The sequence below is a fragment of the Colletes gigas genome, unplaced genomic scaffold, assembly GCF_013123115.1.
Source record: "Colletes gigas isolate AHSC1104 unplaced genomic scaffold, ASM1312311v1 Colletes_gigas_Sc00010, whole genome shotgun sequence".
Classification (NCBI taxonomy): Eukaryota; Metazoa; Arthropoda; class Insecta; order Hymenoptera; family Colletidae; genus Colletes; species Colletes gigas.
In genome coordinates this window covers 9896828-9912301 of record NW_025106639.1, presented here as the reverse complement: position 1 = coordinate 9912301, position 15474 = coordinate 9896828, and the positions used below count along the sequence as shown (strand labels likewise).

The following is a 15474-nucleotide window of genomic DNA, read 5'->3' as shown; positions in this document are numbered from 1 at the left end:
GGTTGTTGGAGAAACTTGGACCAAAGTAAGACGTTATTTCACTGCCTTTTTGCTACGATAAAGAGAACGGACAACAGAGGACGGACCAAAACAGCTGCTTTCGAAACCCGATGTCTATTAAAGTACACCCGTCGAGCAAACCGTTGTATATTCCATCATTTTCCTCATCGTATGTACATACATATGTACTATATCATTGACAGCGTGCGTTTCTTTCTTTTATCGATATCCGTCCGAGTGACGTTCGAGTCGACCACTTGATGCGAGTAAAGAAAATCACTGTGAAAAGAAATCCGAGAACGTTTTCCCTCCGCGTACTTTCTCGAGGGCAAAGTTTAATCTGTACTTTTCTCCGAAATGTTTAGTGCTTCCGTCTCGTGTTTCCGCAAACCGAGGACGTGCCTCGAACCGCGAAACCGAGAAATTTATTTCCCGAGAAATCTTACATTTAACGCGCTTCTTGCCAGACTCGCGGAGGACTTTTCCTTGGACGTTGGCCTTTTTAATCTTATACGCGTAACCGTTTAATTCGTTTTCCACGCGTAATAAATGCTTCTCGGAAAGTGTGCGCAGTTCCCTGATCAATACTGTCCACCTGACACGTAAATAGCATAATTAATACTTTGAGGAGGGAAAATGAACGAAAAGAAAGAATAGTATCCGGCCGCGCGCACGATGGTATTAGTTCCAAGTATTTTAAACACTCTGTCGGCCGACAGCCCGAAAAAATGTTAAAGTTTGGTAAAATCGTGGAACGAGGCGAGCAGTTTGTTCGTAGCACGGTTTTACGATACCCCCGTGGGTTTTTTTTGCCTTGGTCAATGACGGGTATGGCCGAAGGAGAACGGAAGGGATCAGTGAGATAAAAAGGCGGGGGGGGGGCTGGACCGTGAGGGGCAAGAATAAGGAAAATGCGGCGAAGAAAGGGGACGGAGGAATATCGGTCCATTGGAGACTCGACGAAAACGCAAAGTACAATCCCACGGTGCCAGGATGCTACCAGTGCAGTGGTAGTCTGCGGAGCAACGTCGGCAAGAAACAATGCAGCCATCACGGCTCCAATCCCTTCGCTCGCTACCCTGCAATCTTATCGAGCTCAACCTACTTGTACATATATCTCTTGGTTTTTTTTACCATACCCTGGCATATTCTACTAAGCGCGTACATCGCACGCGGTTGTGCAAATTCAAAATTACCAAACGGATTCTTGGAAATATTCGCGACGCGATAGATTTTCGCGTGAATTTTCTGTTCGTCGAACGGAACAAAGTTTTCAAATGCAATATTATCGTTGAATTACAACTTTGTTCGAGGATTTCTCCGCCCGATCGGATCGCTGCGCTACATCGATGCCGGGCAACTTTGCCCAAGTAAAAGTCAGTTAGGTTTCCCTTCGTTTCTCTCTCTCTCTCTCTCTCTCTCTCTCTCTCTCTCTCTCTCTCCCCCCGTTCATCCGTATAAATCAGAGATATAATTATACGGAATTGCGGCCGGACGATACGCACCGAAATACGTGTACGCCTTGCGTGCAAATTGCGCCCGGGTATCGCGCGTTGTGACCCGAATTCTGAAGCAATCAGTGGCTTGCATTAAATTACGCGTGTGCTCCATCGGTTCGAGAGCAGCTCGCCGCTTCGATGACGTAATTAGCGAACGACCTAATACGATTGCCTGTAATATCAGCTAAAATGAATGCAGAAACCTGTCGTCTTCCCGACTAATTAACCAACCACCAACGATCTCTACCGATTCTTTGTTTCGAATCTTGTTAAGGATTCGCTGCGCGCGTCCACCGTTTACCTAAAATCCACTCGAAGGTTGCAATCAAAAAAATATTATACGCGTTATGCGCGGTATGAAGAAAATATTAAAAACATTTTGGTAACGCCTGGCGAAGGTGCGCGCAGGAAAAAGGCGAACGGCGAGAAGCCGCGTCTCTCACCGCGCGCGTTGCACGAGATACATTGTACGGCTAATTAGCGACAACTTTGTCACGGTGAAGTTGCTTGCTCCAGGTAAATACGCGGGAAAGACCGGAGCCATTTGAAATTCGCTTTGCCGGCGACACACGCGCCCGGTGTATATTTAATAGAGTCTTAATTGGAGTCGACGGCTCGAAAGGTTTAATTGGACATCGTTCCGCCGCGGTTTCCGCTCCCTTCGGTCGCGTTTTTCCCTTCGCTCGCTGCATCCCTCCTCGCCTTGCCTCGCCCCGCCTCGCCTCGCCTCGCCTCGCCTCGCCTCGCCACGCAACGACCGAACGTTTCACGTACCCTTCTACCAGCAGATCGAGAGTACCGCGAGAAAGAGCGAAGCCTCTGAATTACGCAGTCAATGACTGATGGTTCAAAGGATATCAAGATGTTCGTTCGAGAACACTGTCTGCCTGCCCGGCCGATGTTCCGCTTAAATGTCCGTGCTCGTGCTCGTGCTCGTGCTCGTGCTCGTGTATCCGCCGAGTGCTTTCCCTCGATATCAGTCGAGTTTGCGTACTTGAAAATCACTTGCCGCTGGTTATTAATGCCATTCCCACAGAGAGAAATACTTTTTAAATTTTTTTCGACCGGCCCTTAAACACAATTTCTTTCCTTCTCTTTGCCAGTCTGTCTTGTCTGTCTTTCGATCGCCGATTCGATTGTGATAAACGAGAATGGAAATTTAAACCGGTTAGAGATGGAAAAACCAGTTTGGCGAATAAGTAGACGTGTGTGTTTCCGCCTGCGGTGATCGGGTTCATTTTCGGTGTTAACGGTTTACCCCAAAATGCCGACGATCATCGACGGGTCCTCGAGGTTTCAATTCCCAGCGACGCTAGTTAAAAAATGGTGAATCGATCGATACATTCCCTCGATCGAGCGGCAGACGGCGATCAAATACCGCGGTACGCCGATAGAAAGAGCAAAGAGTATCTGGCTTCGATGATATGCATATATGTAGTTATTAACGCGGTAATGAACAATTGGTCGCCAGACGAATCTGCGACGAGAACGGTTCTTTCGATTCGAGCATCGATCGATCGGCCAAATTCTCTGGAGGCGCGCATGCGCGTGTTTTTCATCGGTTCAACATCAACATGGACGACACTAACGCTGACGTTGACGTTGAGGTGCGTAAGTCGAATGAGAATGGCATAAAAAGTTTCGAACGTAGATGGCCATGAGTTGGTGGAACCACCGCGGTAGTACGAACAAGGGTGTGGTGGCGGGGCGTTGCAGGAATATGGCAACTGGAATTGCACACTGGCATCAGCGAGAGAGAGAGAGAGAGAGAAACATTGTGGGCGAGAGGAGCGTGAGAGATGGTTTGAAAGCCAGCGAGAGAAGCAACGAGAACCAAGAGAGAGCGAGATAGAGGCAAGCGACGATCAATACGCCATCAGCTTAAATTACAATAATAACGCCGACCAGACAAAGCGAGCGAGCGAGCGAGCCATTATAAAATAGTGTAGCTGTAAAAAACTGTGACGTCGCAGGATCGAAATATTCGAGAAACAGCATTCGGTGTTTAAGCGGTGTTTACTAGAACAGAAATAAAATGTTGGTTATTTTGGATCGTTGTTAGGCGTTAGGCCTCTAATTCCGACAAATTCGGGATGCCCGTTTCGTCATGCGCTGTTTAGCGAGAGCAGAACAGCACGGCGATGCGCCTCTCGGGATTACGCTCGCTAAAGCAGATCCGTTTCCCAACTTATTATGTATGCGTATTTCGATTAAATAAATGGGTCGATCAGTTTTTACGGGTCCATGTTACAGTGAACGTTTGAAGATCGTTGAGCGATCGAGAAGCTGTGTAACTCGTGCCGGTGAAACGGCGAAAATGGATTCTACTTAAGCGTGCAATTACCTTATCGGTAATTGAAACGTAACTCGTTCGATCCGATGTTTGTGAAATACGAAATTCTAACGAGGTTCGAGCACCCTCGGACGATGCTCTACGCGGTACATTTACATTTTCTCGGTAAAAGGTTATTCGTTTTCGAATGAAATTTTACAATTAATATACATATAATAATAATATAGTATCCCTGAAAGCCGCGCAATGAACACAATTTCTACTTAAACCGGGAAGAGTAATGTGAGAGTATAGAACAAATGAGAGGACGGAGCAAATGGAGGTGGAGGTGGAGAGAAAAGGAGAAAAAGGAGAAAAAGGAGAAAAAGAGAAAGAGGGGGGAAGGAAATGAATGTAAATTTGCCGAGCATACTAATTCGCATAATACGTAACAAGAAGAAAAGTAGGTCTTTCGTAGACATGAAACATTGATACCGAGATCTTTGTCTCTTTCAACGAGTCCTCGGAGATTTCTTTCTCAGAAACGTAAGCTTCAAAATGTATTTGGTGGTATACCATACACTGTCGGATGGTTAAGGATAAATTGACGATGGTAAGAATTCCTTTGGTGGCTAATTCGGACGATCACCTAAACAATGTCTATTACCGGAATTTAATACAAGAAATTAGCAAGTATGCGGTACCTACTCGTTGCTCGTGTAATTTGATTTTCTAGTAAGATAACGGTGCGGCTCGTCTAACGTACTAAAATTGTTTAATTCCGAGTAATAGTTTTCGTCTGAAAATATTTCGTTTCTCGGCTGATCCAGCGAAGATCGAAGAAACCGATTCGCACCACGAGCCAGCTAAATCTTGCAACAAAAGTTCGATTAACGTAAAGCGTCTAAGAGAGTAGTCGGAATATTGAGAGGAAATTTTCAAGGAAACAGAGGCAATCTCTAAAGATTTTTTTTCGTTCTCCTTTTCAGACCAACCAAAACCAGTCCCGCCACGATTCAACGAACGAGTCAGCCCGGCACCGATACGGACCGGGGAAACGATCGTCCTCTCCTGCATCTCTCAAGGAATACCGCCCCCGACGTACCTGTGGTTTCGTGAGTCCGAATCAGGCACGGCGATGATCTTCAATTCGGAGAGAATTCACGCGAGAGCGGGCGTGTTGGTGCTACAGTCGGCCAGAGCCGAGGACGCCGGACGATACGTCTGTCACGCCAACAATACAGCCGGTTCCGAGAGGGTCGAATTAGAAGTTTCCATTATAAGTAGTCTCTCCATTCATCTAGCACCTCAACAGGTTAGTTTCCGGTAACTTTGTTTCATCTTTCTGCTCTCTCTCTCTCTCTCTCTCTCTCTGCATTCCTGTATTTTGTTCTTCCCGTAAATGTTGCCTCGATGTTGTCCTGCAACGAAGCGTAATTAACAGACGACAGCCGATCGATTTCGATTTTTCGCGGATAGATAAACGTTTGAAACGTTCGTAGTCGTGCGGGTGGTTGGAATTTCAAGAACTTTGTAGAAAAATTCCCACTTGGATCCTTCTTCTCATCCATTTGGCGCCTCAACAGGTTAGTGTATCCTGTTTCCCGACGATTGGATCTCAGAAACGAATCGAACGATTCGGTTGCTTTTCTCCCTCCACCCTCGATAATCCTCATCCTTTGAGAAATCTTTAAGCTCACCCAGTCTCCTTGTTCGTTCCGTACGCCTGGTCGGTCGCGCTGCCTCTTCGTCTTCCGGTCTTCTCGATTACTTAGTCTCGATTCACTTATCGCAACGCGATACTTTTTTGCGGCATCGAGCCATAAACTAGCCCCACGTCTCGGAGTTCCGATAATCTCGGCTAGCGTACAATGGTCGCGTCGAGAACGCTTTTCCGGAAATAAATTCCCAGCAGTTTCCATGACAACGCAAAAGGGCTAAGGTTCTCGATGATAAGTAACTTCTCTCTTCGTCCATCCGCAACATCAACAGGTTACCCCGTTCCTTTATTCTATTTTGTAAACAACTCGAGAGCTCCTTCTTCTCCGTCGGTTTCTTTTTCTTCTCGCTGGTCGGTCTCTCCTCGCCCCCAACCCGTTACGTCCCAGCTTATCCTGGCAGCGTAGTCGAGATTTCGCAACGAGCGTCAATTCTATTTCCAGCAGATCTGCAAACGGCGAGAGCAGACTGTGCAACCACGCAACATAACGGTTCGTTGCTCCGAGACTTTGTTAAGTCGATGAGATATTCCCGTTGCTGCTGCATCGGCGAGCACGATCTCTCCTCCAACACTGTACCACGCAGACATTTCCGAATAAATTCCCATCGACTGCGAGACGTCGTCGACTTAATTCGACGTAGTAGGACGACAGACTGAATAACGACAGACTGACGAGTGTCTTTTCTAAGACGCCGCGCCGAGGTCCGTGCTTTCGGTTCTCCCCTCTTATCGGCCGAATTTCGCACGACAAGTAACGAGGATCGCGCTTCTCGTTGCGAACGAAATGGTCTTGGTTCGCTCATGGAACGTTTAAAAAGTAGTGGTCGCACGGTGTACGGCCGTCACGATGACTCTGCTCGCCGTAATACTGCATACTGTAGATATGTATTGTACGTATCATACAGGCACCGAGAGATAATCGTAAGGACAAAGGGGCGACAAACGAGAATCAAGTTGAAAAACAACAGCGCCTTTGGTTGTCTTTTTTCTCAATGCGACGGCTCCCAGCCTCCCACCCTCCTTCCCTCCCACCAGCCAATCGGTCGTCTCGAAGGCGCCAACTTGCGCGTCTTATTTTCCATTCCTTCTTCGCCCGCTGAATTCCGTATCAAAGGATATTTAAAACCTCTTTCAGTTTAAAAGAAACTTTCCTTCGAGGTCGTGGAACAAAAGCAACGCGAAATCCTCTTGACAATGTTTAACGATCGCAAATTCGATTCGTCGAGATCGAGCAATTGTTCGTGACTTGTCTGTCGGTCGCTTTGCGTCGCACCCTGAATAATCCCGACTAGTGTGAATCGCTTTTCCAAGTATTCGAGTGTCCGCTCGTCTATTCGGCGGCTCGAGCCGATCATTTATTGCGACCCTTCCTCTATACTCGAACAATCTCCATTGATTCTTTCAAGCTCGGAAAACTTTCCAATTCCTTAACAGAGTTTAATAGTAATAAAATCATCTTCTTTAATAATATCGATACAAACCAGATACAAGCCCGATGAGATCGAAGCGTAATATGTATAATACATAATACATCTCGATTAATGGTCGATTCTCGGTTGATCGATATTCGTAGAAGTAGAAGAGCACTGTCCCGACGCGTCCGAAGCGACCGAGGCGACCGACGCGACGGACGCGTCGGACGCGTTCGGCGTGTCCGACTATCACGGGCTTTTTCTACTTGCCGTTACCGAACATAAGCATCTACGACATGGTACGACGCATGCTACGTATCGATTTCTAGTTTCAACTCGTTGCTATGCAATACCCTTGAGAGAAAGAGCTACTACGGTCCGTTATTGGTTTCTATCGATACTCGGATGGCCAAAACTAGAGGTTTTGTTAAATACTTGGCCGCATCCCGTTTACCTAGAACAGTTCTCGTTAATGATATTATATCGGTGGAGTCACGAAGCTGATCAAAGGACGATGCCTGCGAAACTCGGAAGCAATTAAGCTTTCCAAGTTGGACGATGAAATACCCAGCAAGACATTCAATTTGCTAGTATGAATTCGTGCGTTTGGTCGCTTGAAATTCGTTCTCCGTTGTATCCACGCATTTTTTACGCAACCGTTTATATTTGTTGAAAACGAGCTACTACCCGTTACACTGGACTTCAACATGCCAGCCGAGAACGAAAATGAAAGTTATACAGCTGGTATAAAATTCGATTCACGAATCTAAATTGACTAAATTTTTTTATTATATGTATACATATGTATAGTATATGGTAGGTATGTTATTTCATCTTGACGAGACTTTCGGAATTTTCATTCTTTTATTTTCCTCGTTTTTCTTTTCTACTATACTTTTACTTTTTCTATAATACCAAATACTGTCGTTTCGGGTTTAAATTAGATTATACTTGGTTTACAATTAAGTTGATTTATCGTTGTTAATAACCGTGACTACCCGTGAATATATATATATATATATATATCTGTTGCAGGTGACAGTCGACTTGGGGAAAGATGCGAAATTTCAGTGTTCCGTTACCGGTAAGCCAGTTCCGGTGATCTCCTGGACAAAAGACGGTCTTCCGGTGAGAGAAGGCGCATCCGGCAGAAGTAAAATCACTGGAAACGACGGTTCGACGTTGTACATATCCGCGATCGCGAGAGACGACAAGGGGATGTATCAGTGTTTCGCAAAGAACGACTACGAGATGGTTCAAGCGACCGCGGAGTTACGTCTAGGGGGTGAGTGTATTTTTAATGCGTAATCTTTCGTTTGCCTCTTTGCGAATAATGCAGAAACGAGGCGAGATAAGTGGCGTGGAACGAACCCACCGGTGAAATTAGTTTTACCACGAGCTAAAAATTTAAGGTCGATGAAAACATATGTACGTACATATGTATCTCGCCACCGCGCGAGAGTAACCCGAGGAAATTTTCAAACGTGACGCGCGACACAGAGACACGTTAAAAACGACTTTTCGGTAACGTCACACGCGACACGAGCTCAGACGGATCAGCTAATACATACATGTATATCTAGGCGCGAGTAACCCGATTGCAAAAGTTTCGTCAACTTGTATAAAATTTCCTTAGGAGAATAATAGGGCTAAATTAAAGCTATTACCGGGTACGCTGTTAACTAAGAGCCGGTAAGGCTGTATCGTGAAAGTTTGGCAACTAGCTGTGCAGTTTTTATCGCTCGTTGCGAAACAAAGTCCGTTAAACGCGATAAAAATATACGTATTATAACTAGTCTTTATCCCGCGTTACCCTTTGGACGAGTTGAATATTTTTAATTAAGCGAACGGAAAAGTTTGTTCGCGACGAGCGCGGTGGTCTTGGTTAATTCGACGACCGATCATCCCCTGAAAATTGATTTTCTTTTTTGCGACACAGAACACTAGATTCGCTCCGACGAAATATTCAGCCAAGTATAACCTTTTCGTAGTTATGAATTTCGGCCAGAATTTTACTTAATCGACGCTAGGTTAATAACAGCATATATGTATGTTCCTTGCCTTTCTACCTAACGTCTGCCTACGTTTACCGTTTCTACCCACCTAATTAATGCGTACAACCTAATAAATTGCTAATAGTAATTGATTTATTTCTTCTACAACGGGTCATGAGAAAGCAGCATTCTGATATGATTAATTATTTCGAGTGAAATTTCTATTTAAAATTTATAATTCGCGTTCAACGGTACCTCGATCGGTCTCCTGGTTGCTGTTTTTATCGAAGAAATCTGATTCGATACGCGAAATGAAATACTCCCGTTACTTGGCCGGCTCTCTCGACTTATACATAGGTCTTGCCTATTCTCAAGCTCGTGGAGGCGAGCGATGAAACGGCGATAAAAAAAACTGTCAGCAAAAGAAATAATAAGACCTAGAATGGAAGAGAAACGAAGAGGGAGGAGGAGGAGGAGGAGGAGGAGGAGGAGGAGGAGGAGGAGGAGGAGGAGGAGGAGGAGGAGGAGGAGGAATAAAAAAGGAAGACGAAGACGGAGAAGAAGATGCAGAAGGTGAAAACGAATAGCGAGAGAGCCGATCGGCGGTAGAGGAAGAAGGAGAAGCGAGAGAAGAATAAAAAGCCAGGGAAGAGCGTCGAAATAAAAAAAAATGAAAAAAAGAGTGCTTAACGAGGGCGATGCATAATGGAGAAAGGAGAAATCCACTGGCTGGCGTGCCGTGAAATAAATACATACCATTTGTCTTAGTCGCGAGAGTGGGAAGCCGGGCGAGGCGGCTGCTAGTTGGCGAAATGAAAGAAACTCGACGCTGCACTGGCGACGCGACGGGGCGTGGAGTAGAAACTGTGGTTCGGTAAAAATGTTGCTACCGCTCGAAATTCCCGCGCAAAAACCGCGGGCTAGGACGAATATGTATGGTACTACCCCGTCATCGTCCTTTAAAACCATGGCCGCACCGCACCGCACCGCACCGCACCGCACCGCACCGCACAGCGCTGCGTCACGCCACGCCACGCCACGCCACGCCACGCCACGCCACGCAACATAATCCATTACCTTAAACGACCGTGTCAGTCGACGGTCCTAAGTATATGTACGTACATACATAGAAACGGCCATTTCCGTCTTTTCGTCGGGTATACACCGCGCATCGACCACGTCTTACGTTAATCGCTCCCATTACAGAACGAAAGAACGATCCTACGAATCGACTTGAAAATTCAAATAAAAAATCGCATCTAATTCTCTCTCACGAGGCATGACCCGTTTTCTGCTCTTTCCTCGTGTGATATCCTTTCCCCGTATCCGGTTATTCTCCTTTCAAATAATTCATGCATACATCGAATACGCAATGATTCGAAACAGTCGAAATCGAAACGGTCCGAATGTCTATCGTCTTGTGTAACTCGAAATATGTACTTGGAAACGGATTAATCCGTTGGCGTAACAAAGGGAAGGAATCAACAAAACGGCAAACTTTCATAACGATGGCTGGCTAACTTACTTGAATGGGGAAATAAATGTATAGCTACTAGTAACGTGGAGCCCCTCCATCTGGTATTTTTATTCTTGTTTTTCAGTTATACGGCCGGGCGAAGCGGAAACGTTCACGGAACGCATGTACATATGTACGACGGAAAGAAAGAATTTGTGAAAAATTGGCTGGATTTCGGTTCGAGTCATATCATTCGTCGAAACGTTCAAACTGGTACACAGTGTTTTAGAAAACGAATATGCTAAATATTTAACCAAACAATTACGATCTAATCGATATTACGTGTTTCCCTCGATTGTACGCGTTCGTGAAACGCGAACGATTCGTATGTACATATGTACATCGTATAGAAAAAGAAAGAGAAATTTACTGGTTCGCGAGGACAATGATAGCTCGGCTTACGGGTGATATCAGCCAGAAACAAGCGTGGACAATATATGTGTGTATATCGGGCAGCGGGTAAAGTTTTCGATAACCGAGGTGCGGGAGAAATAACGACAATGAGCAGCCGGTGCGCCGCGACGCGCCGCGCCGCGCCGCGCCGCGCCGCCCTGGTGCGATGTGGTGCGACGCGGTGCAACGCGTATACAATAATACGAGATTCGCAAAACGGGGCGTGGCATTCGGCAATACGGAATCCTGATTTACGCGGCGTGCAAACAGCCGCGCAGCTCGGAGCCTCGGTTATTGTCGGCTCTATAATTTGGGGTTAATTCACTAGGCGGCACTCGAGTTCAGGCGTCAAACCGCAGATCGATAGTTGTACCCGCGTGCAGGGCTTGTCATGTAAATGTTGCGTGCGTAATACGCCGCCTTGCGGCTGCCCAGGGTCATTTAGAACGGGACCTCAGGCTGCTTCTGGGGTGCGTGACCCCGTCAGCGCGCCTGAATCTGCACTTGCACCGCTTCACGATTTCGAAATTTCGCCCCCAGGTACATATGTACATATGTAAGTACTTACGTGCATCCCACATCGCCGCGTCGTCCACTGCGCCGCGCCATATCGTACCAATTTCCGCTCGCTGCTGGCTGTCCATTGAAAATCAAAACGACCGACGACCTTATGCTACGCGTCACACGCTCCAAAGGGAAATACATAACTCGAAAACTCGAAGCAATTGTTCGAAAGCAGGATAGCGAAAATAGCCAACTATGTAACATCGCACCCCGTAATAGGTAGAGAGTACCTTATACTCGTGAGATCGAGTGGTACGCGTGTCTTATCGCGATACCTTTCCTTTCTACCAACTAAAACGCTGACAACTGTGCGCAACGCACTTTTTCTACTGGCCTCTTCCGTCGAACGAAGAAAAGATCAAACATCGGCTTTAGATTAAAATGATTCTAGCGACAGGTTCGTGAAAATCTGTTTCATTTAATTGCGTAACGGTAAGATCTCGGAATGCCGGAGGAAGTACATCAGAAATTACATCGCTCTTTCTACTTTTCTCACCGTCCAAATCGAACTCTCTGTTTCTTTCTGTTCTTTGCTCCCTCTCCCTCGTGTTATTCAATTTCGAAATTTTATCGAGATTTTGTTATTTTTCGATGATTCGTGTGCCTGGTACAATTTACAAGCATTTACCTAATCCGAACGGTACGACTTTCAGACGTTGCTCCGCAGCTTCTCTATAAATTCATCGAACAAACGATTCAACCCGGTCCTTCGGTCTCGCTGAAGTGCATCGCCACAGGAAACCCGACGCCGCACTTCTCCTGGACCCTCGATGGATTTCCTCTTCCGCAGAACGACAGGTACGATGTCTCTTTCCACTCTTCGGTGCCGGAGAAAAGAATTAAGGGTGCGCATACGTTATGCGTATTTCGCGAGCAGTTTGTTCCATTATGAGCGACCAAGGTTTACAATTTGAAAAATCGATGGTCAACTTGTATACAAGAATTATTTTCGGTTATTAGACCAAGGTATTACGATCGATAGAAAATCAGACTAGCTCCTCGTTAGAGCGCAGCTCCCGTGGGAACGGATACCTCCTCGCGGGTTTCCATTCTCTGAACCAATCGAGAGGAAAATTACCAATCAACCGGTCTCGGTCGAAACTTTTTACAGCCGTTCGATTTAAAATGATAGATTTTACGAGCCCGTATACACATTATTTGATAATACCATCACGATCGTTTAATTTCTTTCTTCCGTTTCGTAATTGTCTCGCGCGTAGTAACCTACCGAACAATTATCACGCGAACAGAGTAAATAGTGGACCAACGACACGTATGGTTACGTAACGAAAATCTTATGGTACTTGCTCGCAGGTTTATGATAGGTCAGTATGTGACGGTGCACGGTGACGTAATATCGCACGTGAATATAAGCGTAGTACACGTGGAGGACGGCGGGGAATACCGATGTACGGCGGCGAATCAAGGGGCGAGAGTCCACCATTCGGCTCGTCTCAACATTTACGGTCTGCCCCATGTACGCCCGATGGGAAACTATGCCGCAGTGGCTGGTGAAACCACCGTCATCAAATGTCCGGTCGCTGGTTTCCCGATCACGAGCATTATATGGGAGAAAGGTCAGTGATCGCGGTGTTCGATCGAAACCATTAAATGCGATGCGATGCGATGCGATGCGTTTCGTTTCGAGATTCGAGTCCATTCGTTAAACCTTATACGTCGTATCATCTAGTACTTGGCTCGTTTTACCTCGACCTACCCTTTACGAGACTCGTCGTCGACTTGGACCGAGTACTACCGACCTCTCGACGACTGTGTCGACCTCCTGATTCGCCACGCGCGATTCCCTACAAAACAACCTTCGAGGTGAAAGTTGTTTGTCTAACGCGGAGGGAGTTTCCTGAAACCCTGCGATCAAAAAATTACAAGTCTTTTCTATTTCTTTCGGGAAAAAACCAACAAAGCTTTCTCCCGTTAAACTGGAATTTCTGTAATTAAGAAAAAATAAGCGTAGCTTTATTTTTGCCCGTTTAAAAAATTGCAAAGTTTCGTAAAAATCAGCATCGGTCAGTTTTACGGATATTCCTCGTAAGTAAAGTTTTCATCGCGCCGCGCCGCGCCGGGCCGGGCCGGGCCGGAGCGAAGGGATAAAAACGAATCGCTGGTTTTGGGTTTCATTCCTTCGAACGAGAAAACTCGAGGCCGCTACCTCCTAGAAGTTGAAACGTTTTCTTTTTCCAGTAATGATGAACCAAACTTCTGGAAAAGTTTCAAACGGTACCGTAACTTTCTCCCTTTTTACGAACGATGTAGCATGACGGTGCGCGCGTTATATCGTTCCCACGACGCTTTCAAAGTCGAGACGCGAGTACAGAAAGCGGATTGAAAACTCGACTGTATGTAGATACATAGAGGCGCGAGATACCGTAACGTCGAGAGGTGAACCTTGATTCCGTACCTGTGTAAACAGTCTGCTTGCACCAACTAAATTTATCATTCTCCTTGCTTTACGGTCCTATCACGAACTGTTCAATTTATTTCATGCCGATAATAAAGCTCCGTAAGCCACTAACGTCTCAAGATTCACAGTTTTACGAGTGGACTCGTGCATAGGTTCTAACAATTTTCATCCGTTCATATGTTGTTAAACGGTTTACCGGACAACACAACTTTTATTTCGTTTTTACGGTATCTTGTCGAATAGATCCCATCTACATACTATATTATTATGAAAAGCGACGGGACGTTATTAGCTTGCTCAGCTCGTGAGAGAAAGTGGAATAGTTGTGTTTAGAAATAGAAGCAACGTAATGAGAAACGTTTCTTGTTGGAATCGCAGACGGTAAAATGCTACCAACGAGTCGACGTCAGGAAGTATCCCCTAACGGAACGCTGGTGCTTCATCGTGTCGACAGCAGCACCGATCACGGTGCATACACCTGTACGGCAAAGAACAAACAAGGTCGCTCCGATTCACAGACGGTTCACATCGAAGTGAAAGGTAAAGTTTCTCGTACTCTATCCTCCCTTCGATTTTACTATGTCTTTTCCGAGTGATTTTACCCCCGCTTAAAATGGAATAACAGCGTGTTCCGTTAGCGCTGGTATCTCGTTGTTGGAACTGATCCGCTCTGTCAGGATTTTCCGTGTTTCGACAACATAGGTCAACGCCACGACGCCTCGACGCCTCGACGCCTCGACGCCTCGACGCCTCCGCGCGACGCGACAGCTCGAACGCCGAGACATCGATCGATCGATCGATCAATCGATCGATCGTTTCTACGCTACTTGTAATTCTGGAAAAGTAATTCTCTTGGCACGGCTCGGCCGTGAGTTTACGTCCGTTACGCGTCGGATCGTTGTTTTGGCGCAATAAATTGGACGACTTTGTCGCGATGTTTGCAAATTGATGTGCCGTCTCTACTACATATAGTTCTGAAATCAAGTCTTTCCGTGGTGAGTAAACGCGCGTTGGTCTCTGCGTTTTTCCAAATTCTAGTGTTTCTCGAGTAGGTTGCAGCTCGCGATGATTGTTCGACGCCTTCCTTTTGTGACGCCGGTAAATGATTCGTTAGATATTTTGTAAGGATGATTGTTGAAGCAACTCGCGCGACCAATGATGTTCGAATACGTTCGATACACTCTGTTGTTCCATTCGAGCGAAACATAATAAAGTTGACGTTCCAATTGTAACCGATTTGTTGATGGCCAGCTATAACATCGACTCGATACACGACACCGTTTCTCTTCTCTTCTCTTCTCTTGGATCGATAACGGTTTCGGAACAACGATTTTGTACACAGCAATCGCGACGAACCGTTTTCACAAGCAAGGCGTATAGAAAACGTGTCGATAAACTTATCGGACGCAACACGAACATGTGCAATCCAGATGGCTGTGAAATCGCCTCTATACGTGTACGTTATCCTTCCATAGTGCGATTCAACTCGAGAATCGAGAGGATAATGCGGTCTTTCCGTCGGGCGAAGAAAACACAAAGGAAGCCAGGAAAGATCGAAAACGTCGTTATTCGAATCTAGATATCGGTGCCGCCAGGACCGAAAAGACCGAAAAGACCTAAAAGACCGAAAAGACCGTAAAGAAAGCAACGAAAGACGAAAAGTCCGATAGTCGAGGAGCAGACGA

General features: G+C 46.1%; 1 protein-coding gene across 1 annotated transcript in view; it reads left to right on the top strand.

Annotated features, from left to right (window-relative positions):
- LOC122397883 (Down syndrome cell adhesion molecule-like protein Dscam2) overlaps window positions 1–14392 on the top strand; it is a 62992-nt gene extending 48600 nt beyond the window's left edge. The window contains exons 6-10 of the mRNA XM_043397347.1: window positions 4761–5086; window positions 7939–8188; window positions 12024–12168; window positions 12685–12947; window positions 14168–14392. Coding sequence (XP_043253282.1) covers window positions 4761–5086; window positions 7939–8188; window positions 12024–12168; window positions 12685–12947; window positions 14168–14385 — 1202 coding nt within the window. The 3' untranslated portion in view covers window positions 14386–14392. The remainder of the gene's footprint in view (window positions 1–4760; window positions 5087–7938; window positions 8189–12023; window positions 12169–12684; window positions 12948–14167) is intronic.
- The last annotated feature ends 1082 nt before the right edge of the window (window positions 14393–15474 follow it).